The sequence below is a fragment of the Dermacentor albipictus genome, unplaced genomic scaffold (assembly GCF_038994185.2).
Source record: "Dermacentor albipictus isolate Rhodes 1998 colony unplaced genomic scaffold, USDA_Dalb.pri_finalv2 scaffold_11, whole genome shotgun sequence".
Lineage (NCBI taxonomy): Eukaryota > Metazoa > Arthropoda > Arachnida > Ixodida > Ixodidae > Dermacentor > Dermacentor albipictus.
The window spans coordinates 8193701-8218835 of record NW_027225565.1 but is presented as its reverse complement, the minus strand read 5'-3'; the positions used below and the strand labels follow the sequence as shown (position 1 = coordinate 8218835).

The window sequence follows — 25135 nt, the reverse complement described above, 5'->3', positions numbered from 1 at the left end:
GATCAAACGCAGACAGGAATCGATGGAGATCAGACCTCGCTTCTCCGTTGGAACTTGAAGCTTCTCGGACGATGATCGGCAGTTGTTGATCAAACGCAGACAGGAATCGATGGAGATCAGATGTACAAGAAATATTTATAGGTAAACTTTTCTATACACATGGCAGGTAAAACAAATACATTACAAACTTGAACAATTGAGAAACAAAGTCTCACTCTTCGACTGTCTCAATGACTGTTAGAGCCCAGACTCGTTTTAACGTACATAGTACGGAGGCTCACTGATCTATCAGCAATTCTGAGCAAAACACGCCAGGCCCGAACAAGTTATCGCAAGGCCGCCTCAAATCCCAAGGGCGTCTCTAGGCCGCAAATGTTTCGGAAGCAGGGGCATCGATACCACGTAGTGCGGCCGTACTCAAAGTTTGTCCGCGTGGGAGACTGATGGCCCTCCATGTCCTTCAAATTTATTGTCTACAAGACAAAGTTCTCCGAGTGCGTGTTTCCAAGGCGCCGCCGTCCGAATGTACTCTTCACGTGTGCACCGCATCCCTACAGCGTGCACTGTAAGTTGGCCTTCGACACCACACAGGCAGTCGCACCGAACAACAAGGCTGGCGATTGCGTTCCGGACGCGTAGAAGAATAGGGGCCAGACAATGAAATCTTCCTTACCTCAGTAAGGAAGCCTTCATTGCAGTGAGGCTACCTTATGTCACCCTGAAAGGTTCCTTACTGAGGCGCCCTCGGTGAAGGCTTCCTTGGTGCTTCCTTGGTACTTCCTCAGTATAAGAAGCCAAACAATGAAATCTTCCTTACCTCACTAAGGAAGCCTTCATTGGGGTGAGGCTACCTTATGTCACTCTGAAAGCTTCCTCACTGAGGGGCCCTCGGTGAAGGCTTCCTTGGTGCTTCCTCAGCATAAGGTAGCTCCAAAGCTACCTTCATGCGTCCTTACGCCGCTCCTGGCCCTGAACGAGCGCTTCACCTCACTGCTTAACCACGTGGCATTCGCTTGCGCATGCGCACTGTCGCCCACCTGCGGAGAAACGCGAGCACGGTACGTCTTGCCAGGCATGTTCGTTTCAGTCACGCGCGCGGCATGCAAGCATTGCTAGGCGTTGCTAGGCGTTGCAAGACGCCGGCGTGCCAGCGTTGCTGGAGCACATCAAGTTTTGCACTGTAATGCGCAACTTTTTTTTAACTTTAGTAAACGAAACTATAAGAAAGCGTCCACGCTTCTCTATATTAGCTATTCAATTTAAAGATTGTGCGACGATACAACATTTTTTAATAGAATAAGGGTGTTCGCGGAAAGATTTGAAGAGATAATCTCGAACCCAGGCACGCGGCAACCGCTCCTTAGGTGAGGACGGGTGAAGGGAGCTTTCAGAGTACGCTTGCTTCCTCCATCGGTCCTTCGCTGTAAGGAGGCCTCACGTAAGGTTAGGAAGCGCTATTCAATCCCGTGAATTTTACTTTGCATTGTATACGCGTGACAAGAACATTTTACTGTTACATACTCTTTTTTTGTTATTGTTCTCTTTTGTCAAAAAAAAATTTTTTTGTTCTCTTTGACTTTGATTTTGCTCCCCCCTTATGTAATGCCTTCGGGCCTTTAAGGGAAAAAATAAATGAAATGAAATATTCGATTCGATATTCGAAGAGAGTTCTTCGCCTTATTCGTATTCGATTCGTAATCGAAAAGTTCAATATTCGCACACCCCTAAAAGGAACGTTTTATTGTTTGGGCCAAGCTACCTTCATGCGTCCTTACGCCGCTCCTGGCCCTGAACGAGCACTTCGCCTCACTGCTTAACCACGTGACGTTTGCTTGCGCGTGCGTGCTGTCGCCCACCTTCGGAGAAGCGCGAGCACGGTACGTCTTGCCAGGCACGTTCGTTTCAGTCACGCGTGCGGCATGGAAGCGTTGCTAGGCGTTGCACGACGCCGGCGTGCCAGCGTTGCTGGAGCACATCAAGTTTCGCACTGTAATGCACTGCTTCTTTAGGTTTAGTAAACAAAACTGAAAAATAGCGTCCACGCTTCTCTATATTAGCTCATCAACTTAGAGATTGTGCGACGATACAACCTTTTTTATCGAATAGGGGTGTTCTGGTGTTCGCCTAAAGCTTTTAAGAGATAATCTCGAACCCAGGCATGGCGGCAACCGCTCCTTACGTGAGGACGAGTGAAGGGAGCTTTCAGAGTACGCTTGCTTCGTCCATCGGTCCTTCGCTGTAAGGAGGCCTCACGTAAGGTTAGGAAACGCTCGAAGGAAAGGAACGTTTCATTGTTTGGGCCTAGGTCCCTGCTCAGTACATGCGGCACGGGGTCAAAGTTGCTAAGCCCTTCTTAACCTCGGCGGCGCCTCCAATTGGTCAGGTACTCGGGAGCCCGACCCACAATACCTTGTACAGCGGTTCCTTTCAAGGCTGGTCTGTGTGGACTCGTGTGACCGTCGGCGGACTGCCAACACCGTGCGCACAATACCGACTTCCCGGAATCGGCACTCTCCCTCCTGGCGCCTGCCGCGACGCGTCACCCAACACCGCGCGGTGCCTGTGACCCCGCATAACACAGCAACTGTTGCCCCGCTGACATGGGGGGAAGTGAACTCCCTCTCTATACACAAAGCACGTGGCCGATTCGTGACACTTAAGAGCACGAACAATCAGAGCGACCTTACAACGGACGTGTTTGTGTTCAAGCCGCCTTAGTCTTCAATGAAACTACATTAGGACGAACAGCTGCAGCTTCCTTATCATTTCCGACTAATGTTTTATGGAACAAAATGGTGCCAATGGCTCCGATATAAAAAAAAAATAATTTAGGGCAGCTTCGCACTAGCAGCGCGAAAACTGGGTAAACAGCGAATCTGGCGGCGCCCCCTAGGTTATTCTTGGTTCGGCTACGTTTATGAGTGGGTATGCTTGGAGACTCGGTCAAGTTTCCTGCGTGGTGTCGTCGTTAGCCCCCCAAAGAGCAACGAACACTCGGTCGTTAAAGCATGCACAATGTGTTGTTTTATTTTCAGTACCAGTCATTTCTATTGTCGTCCGATGACACAACTACACAGGCGCTTCGACAACTCGCTGAGGTTTCGCCGCCGCTTCACTGGCGCGATATTCGGAATTGGACCGAAGTCGTCGCATCCGTTCTCGAGTAGCAGCGCGGCGGCTTTCGCGCCATGCTTCTTTTTTTTTTTTGGGGGGGGGGGGTAGTGACGCTCTTCTTCTGTCGCCCCATCTCTCCGTCGAAGACCTAGGTGTTCGGTTGGCGCGGCGGCGGAGCGGAGCTGTTTTTATACCCCCGTGGTGACGTCACGGCTTAGTTCCGCATCTTCGCATGCGCGGCCTCCGTACGGCGCCGCGAGGCAAAGCTACGGTAAAGCGGTGCCGGAGCGCTCGATGACGTCATAGCTCGGTGAGGTTTTGCTGCGCACGTTCGCCGGCCTAACCACCAGCTTAAACAGCATCGCTGTTAAAATTTTAGTGTTGCCTCCCATAGGCATGACTATACACGACGCGCTCCCGGAGCTCACGGCGTGCTTGCCCCACACTACGCGTTAGATGTTGCTCCATTCACGTGGGAGATAGGTCAGCGGTTTGCTGCGTAGGGACTGCTAACTGTATCTGGGGCCGAATCTTATAACGGTTCGGAAGGGGAACGGTTCACTTGGCCTGATCTGATTGGTCAAAATTTTGCTTGCGTCAGAGACAGCGGGGCGGCACCTAATAATTTAGGTGCCGTCAATAATTTCCACAGCGAACCCGTCTTGGCTAAGAGCGGAACCGGCGAAGGGGTAGTCCGCTTTGGGTTCCGTTGCTGTGGCTTGGCTGTTGGCTTGTGACCCTGGCCGCGCGCGCCGGTCGCGCGACCACGGAGACACGCGGGCGTGCGTTGATTGTTTCGGAGGCTATTACTTGCCTTTGTCGTATGCTTGGCGTTGCTCTGTCGGTATCGACCACGGCTGGAAGTGCGATACGCATTCGAAGAAATGACGGATAATGAGTTTCACCGGACGCCCCTGCCGGCTTTATGACTAGACCTTTTGCAGGCTACGCTATCAATTGGAGGACTCTCGGGTGCAAGCGTACCAGTGGTCATTACACGCAGAGGACGGAATTGCGCGCTGCGGTTCATCGCCACCGGCCTGTAGCCCCCAGAGGTCTTTCGAAAGCGAACTATTAATCGGAATGGGCTAGATCTCTGCTGCCGACACTGTCCACGAAGTTGCTCTCGCAATTACTGCGTTGGCCGGTAAAAGCGCTGGGTCAGCTTTCCCGTGACCTCAGCTTCAAAGTCAATGCCAAGGAGATATTTGCATGGTGAGATCGAATTCCCAGTGCTATCGCCAGCGTGAACAGCTCGCAGATCACTGCTCAACAACGAGAAGGGTTCAACTTAGGCTGGTCCAGTGCTTCCTTCGTTCAGCTAATAAAACTATGCAGTCAGGACGGGAACATATTGTGGAGATATCTTATTTCGCTGCCCTTTATTCTCTAGTTCGGGATTGCCGCACTTTGTTCGTCAATTTCGCGGCACAGCGCACCATCAGCACCACGCTCTTCGATTTTAGTTCGCGCAGGCGTGTATATCGTAATGCTCTATTTCAAGTTCCATTGCTTCTATCACGCGACGTGGCGTGGGGAAGATCGCAGCGATAGCGGCAGCGCGGCGGAGAGCGAGTCATGTCTGCGCCGATGACGAAGGGCGAAAAAATAAGGAAAATTTATACAGTCGGCTGTACTATAGGTGGCCCTAAGAACCAGTTCATAGTTTTGTTGCGCTCGCTGCTTAGGAAGTGCTGGCAGTTCCTTCCTGTTGCGTGCATCGTGCGAGCTCCTGGTAGCAGACGACACAGCGCTGCGCTCTGCCAACTCATTTACGGTTGCGATACCGCCGGTCGACAGAGAATGAAAAAGAATGACATTAACGAATTACTTTTGGATTGCGTAAACGCCCGACACGACACATTTATACTTTAGAACTTGCTGTATAATATTTAATTTATATTTTATATTTAATTAGCAAGCAGGAACATTCTACAGTTGCTCGATTAGCTGGTCATATAATGACGTACTCTTCAGCGGTGACACCCTCTCATCTACTGGTCGCGTCTTCCCCTTCTTCCACCACCGGCTTGGGAGTGGCACATTTAGTGTCGTAAGCGGCGAAGTGAACGGTTCGCTTTCCGAAACCTTATAAAATTCCGTCCCTGGGCGCTGTAGCCTAAGTTCGAGCCCCATTTTTGCCAAACTGCTCACTCTATTTTGTTCCTATACTAAACCTACGGTAGAGGGTAGCTTACATCGTATTTCGCTGACTCTTGTGAAGTTCCAAATGAATTTTCTCGGATCCCTAATAATGTTGGAAGCAGTTCGGATTCCCGCTCAGGAAGAGGTTCGAACGGGCGAAGAAGAATTTCGTGCTCAAAACGCTCGCTCGAAGAGTGGCAGAGCCTCTCTGAGCAAGCGTTTCAGTCCCTTCGTGATCTTTCGCCGACTGTGTTGCGTCAGGACGCGCACTATCGCTTCACTGAATATGGAAATCGCCATTGGCGGATTAGTCTCAACGGTCGAGCAGACTTGCTCGCAGACTTGGCGGAATAGAATTACAGAGAGAGAGAGAGGAAAGAGGGAGGGAGGGAGAGACAAATGAAAAGCACAGCATCGTTTCGTATGAATGACCGAGTACTGAGGATGTTCCATGTGTTGCATCGCGCCTGATCTTGCTCGTGTAGCGAGCAAGGAAGATCCAAAGCGGTGTTGCAGAGGTCATTTAAGGTAATATAACAGGAGAAAATGTTTCAAAAGAAAACATTAAAGCGGCGTAAAACACCGTCATAACAGCTTTTCTCTTGGTGATATCAGTGTCACAGTACTCTGCAATAAAAAAAGAGTTTATGTCCCTAACGAGACTGTAGGTGGTCTGTTGAAGGTCATTGCGAAGTAGGGTAAACAACTTGCACAAGATTTGCGGTAGCGTATAATAAGTAGAAAGCCGACCCCATGGGGTGCATATTCATGGCAGAAAGCGCAAACAGGAGCAGAACGAACGAACGGTATTGCGGGAAGGAGCTCCGACTCAAGCAGAGAATTAATAGAACCATATTTGTGATGCAAGTGTGTTTGCAAACTCACAAGAACGAGAGAGTCGCGGGTTAGCCCGCCCCTATCACCTACGACAAACATTCGCGGCTGCGCGCAGACAATTCTGCTGGCATCACTGCCGCTTTGTATAGTCGGCTTTCGTACGCAGATCCACCTCGTAGACAGGACGGTATAGGCTGTGGCCCGGGAGTGTCCAAAGTCGCTGGCGACACACTGGGCTATGGGCGTATTCTTGCTGAGCACGGAGTCGCGGCTTCGACCCCCGGCTGCGGCAAAGATCGAAACCCGACAGAGGTGCACCTTAGGTGCACGCTCAAGAATCCCATGAAAAATGTTTGGTCCACGGGAAGGGCCATGCACGGGCTTTTGGACGGCCTCGGTACGCGTAAACGTGTGCAATCCAAGCAAAGCCAAAAAAAAAAATGGCTGTGGCTTAGGTAAGGTTAAGCCCAGGATGCGACGCATACTAGCCTTTATTTTAGTTGTTGAACCACTGTTTAGCCTGGTGAACTGCTGTTGCTTGGCTATATTTGGTTCGGCTAGACGAAGAAACAACTCATGCATTACTTCTTCGCCTTCAAGAGTGGAACGCGACAGCGTTCCCGTCGACCCGCCAAGGGGTGTAAGACAATGGGCTACAGGGCAGCGACTACGCGTCCCGCATTGGACGCGGTGAGCGTCGAGCAAAGCAGCGTTCGGCGCGGCAACGAAATGTGCGCCTGAGCAAGAGACGCACGCCTTAGAAACAGCGCGTTTCTAAGGCAACACCGCATTCACTAGAGGCGCTTTTGTACCGCTTTGAAGCGTTGTACTCGTGGCTCAGTGGTAGCGTCTCCGTCCCACACTCCGGAGACCCTGGTTCGATTCCCACCTAGCCCGTCTTGCAAGAGTTGAGCCAAAGCCACTTCTCCTCTGTCGTGACGTCACGGTGTCACGTGATTTCATGGTCACCGCCGCGCCTGAGGAGCTGGGTTGAGCCCTCGTAATATGCTTCGCATAAAAAAAAACTGCAAGATACCACGTCGCACTCTATACTGCGTTTTCCTTCCGAGTAATATATCACCCGCGCCTTTGTTTTGCCCGTGCAAACATCCTGCTTGCTGCACCTCTAGAGGACCCCTACATTTTTTTCTTTTGTCTTCCTACCCTGCGTTTCGCTCGGTGGCACCGGCTTCGAGCCCAACTTGTTAGACCGTCGCTCTGGTTTATATCTGCATCGTGTACCGCAGCGCGCACTGATGAGGCTGCGTCATGTGTCATCATCATCATCATCATCATCCTGGTTACGCCCACTGCAGGGCAAAGGCCTCTCCCATATTTCTCCAACAACCCCGGTCATGTAATAATTGTGGCCATGCCGTCCCTGCAAACTTCTTAATCTCATCCGCCCACCTAACTTTCTGCCGCCCCCTGCTACGGTTCCCTTCCCTTGGAATCCAGTCCGTAACCCTTAATGACCATCGGTTATCTTCCCTCCTCATTACAAGTCCTGCCCATGCCCATTTCTTTTTCTTGATTTCAACTAAGATGTCATTAACTCGCGTGTGTCCCCTCACCCAATCTGCTCTCTTCTTATCCCTTAACGTTACACCTATCATTCTTCTTTCCATAGCTCTATGCGTCGTCCTCAATTTGAGTAGAACCCTTTTCGTAAGCCTCCAGGTTTCTGCCCCGTAGGTGAGTACTGGTAAGACACAGCTATTTTACACTTTTCTCTTGAGGGATAATGGCAACCTGCTGTGCATGATCTGAGAATGCCTGCCAAACGCACCCCAGCCCATTCTTATTCTTCTGATTATTTCCATCTCATGATCCGGATCCGCAGTCACTACCTGCCCTAAGTAGATGTATTTCCTTACGACTTCCAGTGCCTCGCTGCCTATTGTAAATTGCTGTTCTCTTCCGAGACTGTTAAACATTACTTTAGTTTTCTGCAGATTAATTTTTAGACCCACACTTCTGCTTTGCCTCTCTAGGTCAGTGAGCAAGCATTGCAGTTGGTCCCCTGAGTTACTAAGCAAGGCAATATCATCAGCGAATCGCAAGTTACTAAGGTATTCTCCATTAACTTTTATCCCCAATTCTTCCCAATCCAGGTCTCTGAGTACCTCCTGTAAACACGCTGTGAATAGCATTGGAGGGATCGTATCTCCCTGCCAGACGCCTTTCTTTATTGGGATTTTGTTGCTTTCTTTATGGAGGACTACGGTGGCTGTGTAGCCGCTATAGATATCTTTCAGTATTTTTACATACGGCTCGTCTACACCCTGATTCCCTAATGCCTCCATGACTGCTGAGGTTTCGACAGAATCAAATGCTTTCTCGTAATCAATGAAAGCTATATATAAGGGTTGGTTATATTCCGCACATTTCTCTATCACCTGATTGATAGTGTGAATATGATCTATTGTTGAGTAGCCTTTACGGAATCCTGCCTGGTCCTTTGCTTGACAGAAGTCTAAAGTGTTCCTGATTCTATTTGCGATTACCTTGGTAAATAGTTTGTAGGCAACGGACAGTAAGCTGATCGGTCTATAATTTTTCAAGTCTTTGGCGTCCCCTTTCTTATGGATTAGGATTATGTTAGCGTTTTTCCAAGATTCCGGTACGCTCCACGTTATGAGGCATTGCGTATACAGGGTGGCCAGTTTCTCTAGAACAATCTGCCCACCATCCTTTAACAAATCTGCTGTTACCTGATCCTCCCCAGCTGCCTTCCCCCTTTGCATATCTCCCAAGGCTTTCTTTACTTCTTCCGGCGTTACCTGTGGGACTTCGAATTCCTCTAGACTATTTTCTCTTCCATTATCGTCGAGGGTGCCACTGGTACTGTATACATCTCTATAGAACTCCTCAGCCACTTGAACTACCTCATCCATATTAGTAATGATATTGCCGGCTTTGTCTCTTAACGCATACATCTTATTCTTGCCAATTCCTAGTTTCTTCTTCACTGTTTTTAGGCTTCCTCCGTTCCTGAGCGCATGTTCGATTCTATCCATATTATACTTCCTTATGTCAGCTGTCGTACGCTTGTTGATTAACTTCGAAAGTTCTGCCAGTTCTATTCTAGCTGTAGGGTTAGAGGCTTTTATACATTGGCGTTTCTTGATCAGATCGTTCGTCTCCTGCGATAGTTTACTGGTATCCTGCCTAACGGAGTTACCACCGACTTCCATTGCGCACTCCTTAACGATGCCCACAAGATTGTCGTTCATTGCTTCAACACTAAGGTCTTCTTCCTGAGTTAAAGCCGAATACCTGTTCTGTAGCTTGATCTGGAATTGCTCTGTTTTCCCTCTTACCGCTAACTCATTGATCGGCTTCTTATGTACCAGTTTCTTCCGTTCCCTCCTCAGGTCTAGGCTAATTCGAGTTCTTACCATCCTGCGGTCACTGCAGCGCACCTTGCCGAGCACGTCCACATCTTGTATGATGCCAGGGTTAGCGCAGAGTATGAAGTCTATTTCCTTTCTAGTCTCGCCGTTCATGTATCACTGCTGCTTTGTGGCGTACGCGCCATCGATGTTCTATATATACAGTGGCAACATTGGTTGGATCGCGAGTTTTCAGAAGGGCCCAACACCTGAGCCGCCTAATGCGTACCATCTTCAATATCTTTCTTTCTTCCTTTCTTTTCTTAGATACCCTATATTACCCTTCGCTCGACGATAAGGTCATGATAGTCCCTGAGGAGTTATATGGATAACGACGCTCGAGGAGGCGCTGACTGCGACGATGCAGTGGGAAACTCACTAAAACAGCCATCGATTTTCAAGTAAAAACACCTCAACTCTTGTCTAGAAAGTGCTACTGGTCTGTCTCCCCTGGGTGATGCCAGAAGAGGCTACTCCAAGGCCTCACTCACTTGATGTCTTTGAACGACAGAAAGCTGAGCTAGTTGGTAAGGATTCATTATGCAAAATAGAAGTGAGGCGTGCAGACAGGACACAAGAGTAGAGAAGTGGACAACACGATTCTTTCCGCTGAATCTGGCGATTCTTTCCGCTGAATCTATTCTTTCCGCTGAATCATGGCGCCAAGTTAGGTTCTACCAGGAGTGTCTAAGGGTCCGTTGCGCGGCCCTGGGAGGCGGTCACCTTTGGAACCGCCCTTACAACGATTGGAATAAGTTAGCCATGCAACATGCGGACTTCCTATGGAGGATGAAACTTCCGGAGCTTCAACAAAGTAAGGAGAAACACCTTTCTAATAATTCGCCGTCAAATAATGTACTGGTTCTTGGAGACGCCATTGTAAGTGATAACCATAGAAGAACCCTTGCTTTAGGCCCTAAGCACTGTTTTAAGCCAAACATAAAACCCGTTGAAGTTTTAAGCTTACCGCGCTGCATAACCAGGTTCGTTCCGGAAGAAGAACGCTCACGCTGTATTTCGGATTGCATTGCTAGCCTTCAACAATCTAATTCCCATTTTAAGACGCCTGACCCTGTCCGACCGTTAGTTGATTACCTTGTGGAGCATAAACTTAGACCTGTAATATCTGACAAGGAAGGTTATTTCGTAATTATGCCAGATGACGTGTTTTCAGAAAAAGCGATTTCAGCCATAGAAAAGAATTTGCAACCAGTCAAACTCAAGCCTTCGGTAGTTAAGCAACGTGCGGTTGACCTCTTGTCAAGACATAATCTTGATAGGCTTGTATGTAATGTCAAGAAAGCTAAATCCCTCACGTTAGAACTGTTTTTCTCGGCCAAGACTCATAAACAAGAAATTCCTTTTCGTGCTATAGTGTCAGAGGAAGGGCCGTGGCAGGTCTGTGTCGCTAGTTACCTACAGAACTGCCTGGCTTCACTAATTTTTTCAGATCCCTTTTGCCTACGTAATTCTCAGGCGCTAGTTCACTATTTAAGAGAGGAGAATCCGGGTGATTGTACAGCTTTTAGTATGGATATCGAAGACCTGTATTATTCCTTGCCGCATGACGGGTTGCTAAATTCCGTAAATGAATGCATTAAAGAACAAGTGCAAGAGTCGGCTTTTATTGACAGATGCGGTGTCTCCACGGGAGCTTTTCTAGAAATTCTTTCAATGTACTTGAAGTCGACGCTGATTGGGTGGAGAGATGGCGTTTTTCTGCAGAAATCAGGCATTTGCATTGGCTCAAAGGTTGCCCCTATTCTTAGCAACATTTACCTGAGTAAGGTTGACAACTGCTTAGAAAAAGCCTTAGGTGATAGCGTTATCAAGATATTTCGTTACGTTGATGATTACCTGATTTTCTGCAATAGGGAAGAATTAGACTCGGCTGCTACCTCAGTAAGTGAGCAATTTAAACTTTATGGGGGAGGATTAAAGTTTACCAAGGAATTACCTCAGAGACACGTAATTCAGTTTCTTGACATTTCCTTGATCTTCGAACAAAATCATGTTTGTTGGCAGTACTCCCCAAGATCTTCGAAGCCGTTGCTAAACTTTCAATCCAAGCATTCTAAATTAGTAAAAAACGGAATTGCCATGTCGTGCCTTAAGTCTTCCCTCACAAGATCTTGCATGCACAAAATGAGCGCCAGTTTTAATGCGCAGGTCCGGCGCCTATTATAAGCAGGTTATCCTAATGTAGCGGTGGCCGCTGTAGCTGAGCGCCTAAAGAAGTCGGTTTCGAGGGGGACGGACGTAATTACAGAAAGCAGTAATCGCAAAAAAAGAGTAGTGGCTATTCCGTATATTCATTCAGTGTCGCACAGGCTTAAAAAAGTTGCTAGTAGATATGATGTCAATGTTGCTTTCACTGCTCCCAATAAGCTAGGTAAGATATGCGCTGCCGTACAGAATAAAAAGGAGCGGGTTAAAGGCAAAAAACGAACAGATATTTGTCCAGTGAAGCACAATAAGAACAACAGTTTTACAGAATGTCGTATGGGTGTGGTATATCCCATTCCCCTTAGCTGTGGCCAGTTCTACGTAGGGCAAACGGGACGGTGTATCAATCAGAGGCTAATGGAGCATAAGAGGTCGTTAACCGGTGGATCGCCTTCTAATCTTTCGCTACATTGCCGAGATTGTAACTGCAAGCCAAAGTTAGATGAATGCGCGATACTGTACAGGCATAAGAATGAAGATACGCGTCTTATGGTAGAGGCATGGCATATCTATAATGGCGGAAGTGCGTGCGTGAGTCAGCCTTCGATTACTTTACATAAGGAAGAGATTAAGTGCCTTAACAGTTATCTCTCACGTAGACCAGCACGTGCACTCGATTGACACGTGGTGTTACCATTCCTGAGCATGCGCAGATGAGTTTTGTGTCTTCTTTCATTTTTCGCCTCAGTGCTCCCTTCAGTTGATAGTCGGCGTTCGTGTTGTCCACTTCTCTACTCTTGTGTCCTGTCTGCACGCCTCACTTCTATTTTGCATAATGAATTGATGTCTTTCTTTTGTCCTTCTCGTACAATGTCAAGCAGCGCAGCCAACGTGTCAGCTGACTCACTGATCGATGAGGTTCATGGTAGTACAACATGCGCCAGCGCTTTGTTCTGTTGCGCTTGCCGGTATAAGGAATCCGTGTACGGCGATAAACGACCCCATTTTTAGCAATAGGCCGACAGATGGGGAGAAGGAATGCCTTTTGGCCTATCGTGATGTTTGGTTATACGAGTACTGAGCCAACGCCCCGGCTGATCAGCATATGCATGCCTTGAAAAAAAAAAGATACAAACGCAAGATATGCGTCACACTCACGCTGTCCTCCTTGAGTAGCTGCGGCAGGCGGGCGATGGCGTGTTTCGTGAGGGCGGGTATGTGCGGGTGCTCGACCTGGATGTTGCAGTGCTGTCCACGGAAGTCCTCGTCGCCGGAGCGCGTCAGCGACACAACCTCGAGACACTGGTCGTAGTCACCGTAGTCCGACATGGTCACATCCAGGATGCCTGACGGGGGCCGCCCGATGGAGTCCAGCACTGAGCGACATGCGCAAGGCGGCGAAGAAGAAAACAATGAGCTCTTTAGTACTCGCAACGAAACAGCAATAAGTAGCCGAGGTACTCGTATTAACGTTCTGCTGCCTAAAGTGCATACTAATTACAGAAAAATTGTCATTTTCCTCTTTCATTTTATTATTGAATACACTTCAGATAGAAAGAAATAATGCCGGTTATGTATTTTAGCGAAAACAATTTTTTTTTGTTCAATGCACCTGCTGTGTTCCATTAACTTCTTTAACTGCCCGTCTCGTATTGTGATTTTCATGCTAACTACTGAAATTTGAGATAGCTTTTATAAGTGCCAACATCTAAGTTTTCTATATATAATTTGTTGGATAGAATATTTTTTACAGTAATAATATAGGAAGTCCAGTCCGTCTGCGGTATGTAACATTGGGACCTGCTCCATATTCTCCTATGTATGTCTACTGTTGTATTCGCATAAAGTTTGATGGATTCATTTTCTGCTTCATTCTCTCCACTGCAATCCATTTATGACAGAACGAAGAGAGAGAAAGGGACAGAGGAAAGACAGGGAGGTTAATAAAGGCGCACGTCCGATTGGCTGATCTGTGCTGGATGAAGGGCAGAAAAAAAATAATCAGAAGGGCTAAGACATGTGAGAGAAAATATTACCAACGCGCACGTGGCGGGGCGCCTGACATCATTTCACAGCCTGCCATGTCGGTCGGTCGGTCGGTCGATCGGTCGGTCGGTCAATCAATCCTTTATTAGTGACAAATATGGGAGTAACAGAGAAGAATCTTCGAACTGCAGTTCGACCGGGCTCCGGATTCCTGCAGTTTAGATGCTTAAAATCGAAAAGGAAAAAAGGAAACCTGACCACAGAACAGCGCAATCATTATCACAGGTGTATTGTTGCCTTCTGCCTGATTCGACTCGTTTGCGACATGTCTGTGGCTGCCAAGGACTGCCTTCGAGTCCGTGTACAGCATATTTACAGAGAAGAATGCACACCGAGTTCACGCCACATTTTCCGAATAATAAATAACTAAGATACCACAACTATATAGCAAGCATGGTTGCGGCGTTTTTGCTAAAAACATTTAAGAGAAATCCTTCTCAAGTTTTAACGAAGACAAGTCCTGTTGACGAAATGTTGGCGTGACGCTGTTACTTCGGGTGCTATAACGTAAAACTATTCCAAACTTCTCCATTCCAATTCTGCAATCAGCTCTCCGCGATTGGTCAGTCAGTCAAGAACTTTATTGAGGTCCTGAGGGGTCTAAGCTGTTGGAGACCGCACGCGGGGAGCTCCTTGGGCCGAAACCGTAGGCGACGCCCAAGTCGGTACGGGAACATGGTGACGCTCCGCCAGTTCTTGGGCCCTCTGGACGGCCTTGAGTTGGAGTGTGAGGTCCGGGCTTTTGAGGGCTTCTTCCCATTCGGGCTCACTGGAGAGAGGGCCCTTTGGTAACGCGGTACATTGCCAAAGCATGTGCGAGAGTGAGCAGTAGGGTTCTGGGCAGTCTGGGCAATTTGCCGGGATTTCTGAGTTGTGGCTTAGTAGGCCTCGTGACGGATACGAGTCCGTTTGCAGCATTCGAAACACGGCCGCCTGCACGCGTTCGACTTTGGCGTGCGGGAGCGGGTATTTAATTCTGCCTTTTCGATAGTGTGACGTGATTTCTTGGTAAGTGAGTAGCGGGTCATGAAACTGAGTGTCCAGCCCCTCGGAGGCCGGCTATTGGTCAAAAGTGTTTTTATTGGTCAAAAGGTCAAATGTGGTGTTCCTTAGAGCAGTTTCATTATATTCCGCTTAATTAGTTAATTAAGCAAGATCAATGATGCATTCTTTTAAATATTCACTGTAGGGCCAAATGCGTTTCGTTGATTTGTAGAGGGGGTCCAGAAACGACCGATCAAAATTTTTGCTGGCAACGCACATGCTGCGTGGTGATTCAGCCTTTAAAAAAAGCCCGCGAAATATGAAATGAAACCACGTGACTACGCTCATGCGCTATCGTATTGCAGCTACTTGGAAAAAATCCGAGGACAAGATGCTGTGTGCAAATAACAAGCAACACTGAAAACAGCATCACTTCACATGTAATGCCCTGTAACTCAAGAGGCAGATATCTCCCTTTTCACATATAGTGTGTCCGTTACACCCAAAGCCGACGGTGGGCGTTGCCTCTGTAGATGACTGTAAGATCACAGCGGGCCGGTGACTGCGACTTAGGAGGGCGAGGATACCAAACCACAACAAATTCACCTACGAGCCATTTCTTCTTTTGCTTCGCCTTCGACCGCCTTCGGAGTTGACCAACATTAACGACCTATACTTACCATGCCTTCACAGCGGAGGATAAGAAAAAGAGAAAAAGCACAGAACGAAAGAAAGTGAAAGGAGCTTGCATGCTACAGAAAATCCGTAGCAGGCATGCATTTCTCTAATAACGCGTATCTGCACCTTTGCAAGATTCTTTCGTGCATCTGATAAAGCGACGTGTGCCGCGCACACGTATAGACCTTTTCATCGGGCGAGGAGGAAACGGCCCGCGGCAAGCCTTTCCTCCTCTCTGGCTTGTGCGATTCGGCGTGGCGTTGCTTGAAGGTATTGCTGTCGCGTGCTGCAGAACGATTTCGACACGTTTTAGCTGGTACTTTGTGAAATTTACGCAATGTCCATTCTCATAAGGTCGTCAGGGAGCCTTTCGGTGCGTCGGTAACTACAGTAAGCGGAAATATCTCTTTGGGGGCGCAAACATGTGACGCGCATTATGAGCCGCGGTGTCTGTATGTGTTAACTATTTTGCGTATATCAGTTTTGATTCAACGAAGAGAACCAGTGTCTCTGTATGGCCAGCATGAAATGGTAAATCTGCTCACTATCTGATCGCTTGGCGCAGGGAATAAAACATAAGAATGCATACTCGTGCACGGCCAACCTAAGGCAACCACGAAACATCTGAGCGGCCGGCACTATCAAATATTTGTGATACACCGCCATCGTTCTCACGGATTTCAAGTCTAGTAGGCTTGAAATCACTATATCTCTACGCTAGCCTCCTACGCGAGGCCGATGGTGCTGCTCAACATAGCGATCATTGTGGTTTGTGAACCAGCATGATACATGTGTAGCTATATGCTTCGGTATTGCCTTTTTGCTCTGCAAAGCCATAATATATGAGAGAAGTCGCGTAAAAATAATACGATGGCTATTTTTGAGGACAACATTTCCGTAATACGTGTGGGTGCGTCGTAGAGAACGGAACGAACACAACCGAATAAAAAAAAAAAAAACGATTATCGTCCTCTTTCTCAAAAAAAGAAGAAAACGGGCTAACGCCGTAATACGACCTCGCATAGTCACGTCGCATAATGTTTATAGATCTGTAAACGTTTATGCCGTCTGCTTGGACTATCCGCTATATGGCAGATGTCTGTAGAAGATATAGATCTAATCCAGCACCTACCACTGCTTAGGACGCTCGCACAGTTCGTAAACGGTCGCTTTGCTGGACAAGCTTAATTCACTCTGTAAGGTGTGCTGTTATTACTAACCAGAACTACCTTATTGATGGGTGGAAACCTCATCCACGGAACCAAGTAGTCACGCAATGTAATCTGCAGCTAACAGTTTGAACGCTTGTTAAAGTATAACAGCACGGCTCCTATCGCAGCACAACGGTACCCACGCTGTTACATCATCGCGTATGTTTCATTGCTCCTAAACCGCAGAAATAGAAATAGAGGATAATACTGCAATAAGGTAACATTAGTGAATGGAACATTCAGAAATACACAAGTGATGTCCGAGGTTGATTGTAGGCTCAAATGTGAGCGCACACATCGCACTGCGTGCTCCATTCGCCTCAACGCCACCAGAAAGTCCGGCCATACCGACTTTAACCACTTGAGTACGTCGCACAGAACCGTTTACCACGTAGAAGACGCAACGGTATACTGAATAGACCTCACGAGCGCGAAAACAAACGCCAGAAACTACCACCGAGCGTATGCCTCCCATGCAAAACTACAGTCGGCATGCTCGCCCAAGCCAGCACGACGACTTCCCATAGATGGCGTCACTGCGTCGCAATATGGTGGCGCCCATGAAAAAATGGTCTATAGAGTCGAGTGCGATGTGCACTCATTGGTATTCGTCGGCGCAGGGGTCGGGTGTGGTGCATCGCTGGATTCACGGAAAACACGAGTGGCAAATAGTTTGTCACCGATTCTCGATAGGGATGACCCAACGAAATTTCGTATTCTGTTGCGGTATTAAGTCTTATCAGCCACTGCACCACCACTATTCTAGAAGTACATCTTGGGGATGAAAGCGGCACGGACGCGTAGGAATGGCGGCAGATCAGGGAAGAACGACAACAAAAGAACGATACCTATAGAATGCGAAACCAATCGTTATATTATTTTGTCCGTCTGATGTTTAAGGTATGCACATGTTCCGAGTGGTTATGAAGGGGGTAACACGCTGTACCTCATATATAGTAACACTTGTTTGTAGCGACGTCTATACTTGGCACACACATCGCCCGCGCTAACGCTGCACGTGCTCTGCAGCACGCCTTTCAGAGAAAGTAAAACCAAACTTTGAGTCGTACTTATAGAGTGATAGCGTGAAAGCAGGACAAGGTATAACGAACAACAAGGACAAGTGCTGTGCTTATCATCGTCGTTACCTCGTCATGCGTCCTGCTTTTGCAATGTTAATGAATTACGTATGGAAAATAACCAACTAGCCCAATCCATCACGCTTCAATTATTTGAGATATACCGATAGCTGCGTCTCCCACGTGACACTTTCACGTCTCCGTGTCCACGAACCTCTCGTCGTACATCTACACCTTCCAGGGGACTTGGGGGCTTGGAGCATGCTTGCACATCGCTGAAGCGCAAATGTGCTCAGTCCTGGGGCGCTATAACGTAAAGCTATTCCAAACATTTCCAGCCCAATTCTGCAATCAATCGATCGATTTTGTGGACGATACACGACCGCGTCATTGTCGCGCCGGCATTGCTGAAGCCGTAATGATTACTAATACTTTCAACTTCCGTTTCTTGAGCACTGTTAAAAAATGGCCAAGCTATCTACATTGATGCCTCTATTCTATATTGTAGGCGATGTACTAGCTAAAGTTGTGCGCGCTAGTCGTACTTGTGCTATGCGGAGATATATTTTGTTTATTTCCGCGCAGTGTCAATGGAAGTCCGTTGTCGACCTCAGAGACAACACGGATTTGTAGCAAACATTTTGTGGGAGACTGCAAAAATGACTTTAGCTAACACGCATCGTATGTGCCGACCATTTTTGCGGTGGCACATACGATGTCGTTCCCGATTACCTGCTCAGTGTCACTTACATGGCTTAGCAGACGCTGCCCTTTCGCCGCATTGCAGCCATGAAAATAACCGTCAAGCGTACGGATCTTCTTAAAGGCAAACAGAAGCGTGTACATCGTCCTTCGTATAAAACGTCCACGCACGCACACGTAGGCATACAGCACGCGCGGTACGAAACGTGCCCAAACACGCGCAGTGCAAGAGGCAATCAAGGCGGCGTAAACGAGAGATGGGAGAGGCGTACAGCCGCTAGTTAAATTTTGCCCCGCGTACGGCGCTCTCACATCGGCGCGGCAGCGCCGCTCGGCGGTGCCGTTATTGTCTATAGCGCAGGGCGGTCAACTCTAACGAACCCAGCTACTGACAAAACGCATGCACGGCCTTGACAAATCAGTGGGGTGGATGTCACCTGTAGGGTTGATGTTAAGACGGTTAAGAATGTAACGACTGGCACTCGTCTCGTGGGCCCAAGACGTCGCCCTCACCTGAGCGCCACACAATAGGCCTACCTGCCCTAACTTCGAACCCTGCAGTGGCGAATAAAGTTGTTTCTCTCTTGACAAATCAGTTCTGCGGAAATCCCCATTGTGGAGAAAATTTCATGAAAGAACTTTATGCTATTGTCGTGCGTATGACAATTTTTCCCTTTCACGCATGACCTTCGCCCACCGTTTTTGTACAGTCATCTCGGTATCTGTGTTTAAAATGTCACTTTTGAAAGGAACAGAACACAGTGACCCGAAATGCAGGCGCCTATACGGACGGAATCGCACGATTAGGTTTTCTTTTTTCAGTACAAGCAACTAAATCTACATAACTGTTCCACAAAAGAGATAGCGATAGTATTCTGAATGGGAAGGGTAATCGAAGGCACAGACGCTTGGTATAGAGAATTTCCGAGGAGGTTTTAAGGAACACTGTAATCGCCTTCCGTTTGACTGTGTAAGGCGGGTATGCACTGGCTAGCCAGAGGCAAAATGACGGATTGGTTACGTGGCACTGCGTGAGATAGAGAGAGAGACATAGAGAGAGAGAGAGAAAGAAAGGTAGAAATAATCTCACGGGAAACTGCAGGCACACTTATTACGCAGGGCGTTTTCGTCATGTGCCTAACGCTAACATCGACGGCGGCCCGATCGTTCGCAACACGCAGGCGCCCAGTATACTGTGCAAAGCTGGCCGATTCACGGCTTCGGTCATGCGAACCACGTCCGGACGCAGCGGGTCGTGCCACGTGCGTGCCAAGCTGCATTCAAATGAACCGATGCAGGAAACGCGGCGAACAGAAGTCGGGCGTGTGGTACTCCGCTTCTGGCAAGGCAGCTTTGCAGAGAGCCTGTTCCTTCCGCCTTCGCTCGCGGCTCCCTTTTTTTCCTTTCTTTTTCTTCTTTCCTTCATAGCAACTTGCTTTTTTTTTTGCAGGTGTGTGTTTTTTGTCCTCCCCTCTTCTGTCTTTCGCCGCCAGCGCGGCGCGCACGAACGGAGACAAGTGCTTCCTCGTTTAAGGGCGCTTCGGTCCAAGGCCAGCCACGCATTTATTTACTTCCAGCGAGATGCGAGATCAGATGGCTGTGACCGTAAGCCTGCCGCCGGGACCGAATTTCATACCGCGGTGTGCAATTACACATACGACGTCCGCTCCTTCACCCAGGCGTCATTGTTATTTCGCCCGCTTTCGCAATGTTGGACGACGCGCGGCGTACACGCCCGAAGTAACCACGCTTCGGACACGTGTTAAACAGAGAGATCCGGTGCAATTACCGTGCTTGAGTAAAGAGAGAGAAAGAGTCGCCCATTGCGACCGCGAGCATTGCAACACACTGCGAACGCGTCGCTGGGACGAAACTGCCGCCAGAGAGGCGGTCTTCGGTTCCGGAAAGAACGCGTCCGGATTTGAGAAGTAGGAGTCGGAGCAGTTTCGTTTCAATGTCAGAGTACTACGGGCAAGCGCAAAAACTACGCGCTCTCATCTACTGCCCTTCTGATGACGAAAGATCGTCTTTACGGGCTGCTTTAAGCAGACTGGTGGACGCCATAGCGTTATACAGAAGAAAAGGTGAGAGAGAAAGAGAGAGAGAGAGCAAGGACAGGAAAGGCAGGGAGGTCAACCAGACGAGCACCCGGTTTGCTACCCTACACTGGGGGTGGGGAAAGGGGAATAGATAGAGGAATAAAAGGAGAGAGTCAGCAGTATACACAGGGGCACTATAAACGGTCTCTTAAGCCGGTGCACTTCAAGTATTGTGCTGCTGTACGAGTCGCTTTTCGTGCCAGTGACGGGTGTGAAAGAAAAGGTGACTCGACTGCCACCCGTACAAGAAGCCGACATGAGTCGTGCTGCACGTTCTAAAAACGACTGACCTCTGTGATCGGTCACTGAGGACTATTAATGCGCGGTGAACGCTGTTGGTGCGTGCAGGCGCATAACCTCTTATATATGATATTGATATACGGGAAGGCGGACATGCGAAGTACTGACACAACACATTTATTGCGAAGCACTCTTTGCCTCATTCCAGGCACTTCAAGGTAGGTAGGTAGTTAAAACACCCGTGTACTTAGCTTTAAGTGCACGTTAAAGAACCCCTGGTGGTCCAAATTATTCCGGAGTCCTCCACTACTGCGTGCCTCATAATAAAATCGTGGTTTTGGCACGTAAATCCCCATAATTAATTTTTTTCTTACCTCATTTCAGGTCTCTGTAATAAAATGAAAATTTTATGACCGGCAGTGGAATTGAACCTGTGCATTCGAGCACAGCAGCCCAATGCCTTAGTATCACCAGGCTAAGACCCCCCCCCCCCCCCTCTTTTTTTCTTTATTGTCTAGGCCACAATCGTACGCATACTACTCTCGTGCCGGAGCCGAGTAGCTGCTTGAGACGTCTGCACCGTGTGTCACGTGTCAGCATTTCGTGCTCTTTCCTCGTGACAGCTCGCCCTTTGAGACGCTGTGTTATACACCGCACCTCTTCTCTGGTATTGGCCCACATTCCCCAGTACTTTCCTCATGGCAGCTAACGCCATAACGTTTCATCGCCAGAGTGCAGACGTCATCGTCGCTTTAACGTAGGTCACATATTTTCTAAATACCCTAGAGGGAAATGTGGCGCTAGTGCCTACGGGGGCTCTCATGAGCGCTGCCTCAACCTACATGGGAATGATGGGAAGTACAGGCTTCGGATTGACTTCGATCTTTAGACTAGTGGCGTTTGCTTGCGGCGCAGTAAACTAAGCTATACTCATATATTGTCGCGTAAAATCTAATTTTATTTCTGCAGTATCTTATATATTGTACGAACGCTACATAAACTTTGTATGACTTTGAGATTGAAGCACGTTTTACTATGGTTTGTCACCAGGACACACCAGGGTATGCATTCTTCTGCAATTCTCTTCCTGATTTAGCGCCAGAGAATATTTATTTATTTATTTTTAGAACAGCAATAACAACCGTGCATGTAGTTGTATATATATAGAGTCATCAAGTATCTATGGAAATAAAAATGTTGTATTGTGAGAAAGTGTTGCGCTATGAGAGGAATGCTACAAGTGTCGTCTGCTACGATGCCTGCTCGCTGCAAACGCGAGACTTTTCTCGCAGACGACAGGCACTTGCAAACTCTCTCGCTCTTTCGAAAGGCTGCGTCGGCTGTCACGATTGCTGAACGTCTTCAAGTACATTTAAGCACATCTGCTGCAATGTTAGCTAGGACGCTTGTGGCCTCCTACGAGTATGCTTCATTATATTCTATATTGACGTACCGCTTCCAAAGCGTTATGACGTGGCTTTGCACTTATCCATTTTGCGACACTAGATCGCAGCCAGGAAGCAGCAACCTTTCTTACCATAAGTAAGTTTGTGTTCTCAAAGTCCTAAAACACGCATTTCAATGAGCACGTAAACGAGCAATGCATAACGAAGCCCTCAATAAAATTTGATTGTCAACCAATAAAAAGTACAAGTGCCTATTCTGAAGTTTCATAAAGCACGTAACTCTACAGTGCCAGCCTAACATACTTACGAAACCAATGTCCAAACGGTACGTCAAAACATGTTCTTTCAACGTTTACGATGCCGTCGCTTTCTCGTCAGGGCTTTCACACCACACCGCGACATAAACATCGTCCCAGCCGCTGGCCCAGCCCGCTATCGCCCCTTCGACCAACAGAAAGGCAGAGAGCTTTGCCTTACACTACTGCAGGTTATAGCAACTGCACTTGGAACGAAACCAAAACTGCCAAAAAATACTTGCAGACTAGTTCGCTAGTGAAAAGAATGCCAATCCGTTGCCTGTACTTCCCGTCATTCCCATGATGGTTGAACGATGGCAGCGCCAGATTTCCCTCTAGTTATACTAATATGAAACTCTACGACATATACCATATGAGTCAGACGTGGTTATACGTACGATTGCATAGCGCACAGTCGTTGATGACGTCACAATCCGTGCTTCTCTCGCTAAAGCTAGTTCAGTACCCGTATAGAAACCAACAATTGACACGTCGTAAGCGCGAGTCGATCGGCAGGAGTTGAAATCATGCCGTCACCTTCACACGATCGTCGTCACTGTCGTCTTGCTGTCGTCGTCACCAAGATGTTCGCGTCACACTCATAGCTCCTTGACTTACACAAACAGGTTGGTTCACCTGGTAACGTTTTTGCGCAGTAAAAGCTGGTAGCTGCTACCAGCAAAATGCTTCGCATAACAATTATTCGCACAGTGCGTGGGAACTGCTTCCCTCTCTCTCTCTCCCAAGTATATAGGGTAGCAAACCAGGTTACCATCACTGCCTTTCCTTCTGTTCCTCTCTCTTCACGCTCCATTGTCAGCATTTCCAGAAAATCTTGGGGCGATTCGAGTGTTACAGGCTAAAAGAGCACGTCCGTTAATATGTGTGACAGCGACAACATAAATTAGGTTCCATACTTTGCCAGGACGTTGTTGGTAGACGAAGTAGTAAGCTGCCCGTGCTTTAAAAGGAAGGCACAGCTTGTAATTGAAACTAAAGGAAACGGTAAAGAAAGTAAGTTGTATTCCGCGTGAGGCAGAATGCACAAGAAGCGATGCTGAAGATGAAGACTATACAAGGCGACAGAACAGTTGTGCCAAATTTTGCTTAGCAGCACTATATGGAAAACAGTTTGGCGTGTACCTTTCCTTCTTTAAATCTCCCTCACTGATCGAACTTCGTGCCAACGATGACGTTAGTCACGTAAAGGGTCCTTTTTTTACAGAAACTTCGTAAGAGAACTAATGGTAAACAGTCTACAAGGAGTGGTTCTTCTGCTGCGACGAGTGTTCGCCGAGTGGGTGCCACTGCCTGCGCAGCTGCGACACACTTCCTTCATGCAGGAACGTATGTTCTGTAACAAATGTGTTGTTTGAGCAAACATTTTAAGGGTGCGGCAGCCACCTTGTAAGAATGTACATATATGCGCATGTGCGAGCTCGATGAATAGTGCTAACTGCACACTCTCAAACACGGCGTCTACGAACTTTAGGCCAAATACACAAACACGCAGAATAATTTCGGCAGAAGCGGAGAAGAGACACACATTCATTTGTAGGTCAGCATTCTATTACTTGAATGCCGTTTACAGTCGGCCAATAGGGCCGTATCAGGCGAATGTTTCCGTCGCGTGAGTCTTTCTTACCTTCCCAGGATTTTTCCTCTTTTTTTATTTTGTTCTTGTTTAAGTGGCGGTTAGAAACGCCACTAGATGGTTGTTAATATTACATTCAGAAATGTCGCTGGGACTGTCAACACCATAACGAGGTGACTTTTCCAGCATGTTTGCAAAACGTGCAACCATATCGCACAAGACACCCACTGCAGTAGTAAGTAAGGAACTATACGTAAAGCAATCTGTTGAGCTTCCTTCACTGTGGGCAGTATTTCTAGTACGTTTAGAGTCCTACTGAGATTTTTACTGAGGTACAGTGTAGAGCATGGGCGTAGAAAATGAGTTTCCGACTGTTTAAACACGAGATATAGTATGAGATGGTATGAACTAACTGTATTGAATAGGTATTATTCAACCGCCTCTCTTGGATTACGCCACCGCCCTGTAACAGTAAACGAGCGCAAGATTTCTTCCGTTTTTGTGTGGCCATCATGATTTCCTTTACAATAGTATAATTTATAAACAAGACTCCTCTTAAGTATTGAGCACATGCTGAATTAGCTGAAAAAACTAGAGTGTCACGTCCCAAACCTCGTCGTGAATTAGTTACTTTTTTTTCATCCCTCATTTGCTTTTATTGTCACATAATTTTTGTTACAGCAGAGCACCATATGTCCAGGTATCGCGGCGCCATTACTTAATATTTTCTTATTATCAAATAGTTTATTCATTAGCAACACGAAATAAAGAATAAACCGAGGTCAGAAACTCAAGAGTATTAAGCGTCAATTAGTTATAAACAGACTATTAATATGACGCTTAGCTAAAAGCAGTAAAAACGGCGGTCACCTTAATTAGGTGGAGAGATCGATATAGGAGGTTATCCGAAAGCAAAATAAATAAAAATGGGGTTTGTAACTTACATTTCTTCGCCATCGCGGTAGTGGACAGGTCATTTTTTTCTACAGGTGGGGGAAAAACGAATAACAGACGAGACATCAGACGACCGTTTGCGGATGCGCTTTAAAATTTTATGAAGGCTGGAGAAGGCGGATGGAAAGATGAAAGCACAAGAAAATAGAGAGAGAAAGAAAACGCGTGCCGGAAAGGGGAAAGCTTACG

The 25135-nt window shown here is 47.6% G+C and overlaps 1 protein-coding gene across 4 annotated transcripts in view; it reads right to left on the bottom strand.

The window, feature by feature from the left end:
* LOC139051238 (nose resistant to fluoxetine protein 6-like) overlaps positions 1 to 25135 on the bottom strand; it is a 267535-nt gene that overhangs the window by 75478 nt on the left and 166922 nt on the right. For 3 of the 4 annotated variants that reach the window (XM_070528221.1, XM_070528222.1, XM_070528224.1), the window contains 2 exons: positions 24937 to 24975; positions 12816 to 13033 (listed from right to left, as the gene is read on the bottom strand). In XM_070528221.1, the coding sequence (XP_070384322.1) occupies positions 12816 to 13033; positions 24937 to 24975 (257 nt within the window). The remainder of the gene's footprint in view (positions 1 to 12815; positions 13034 to 24936; positions 24976 to 25135) is intronic. The other variant, XM_070528223.1, reaches the window with a different exon arrangement.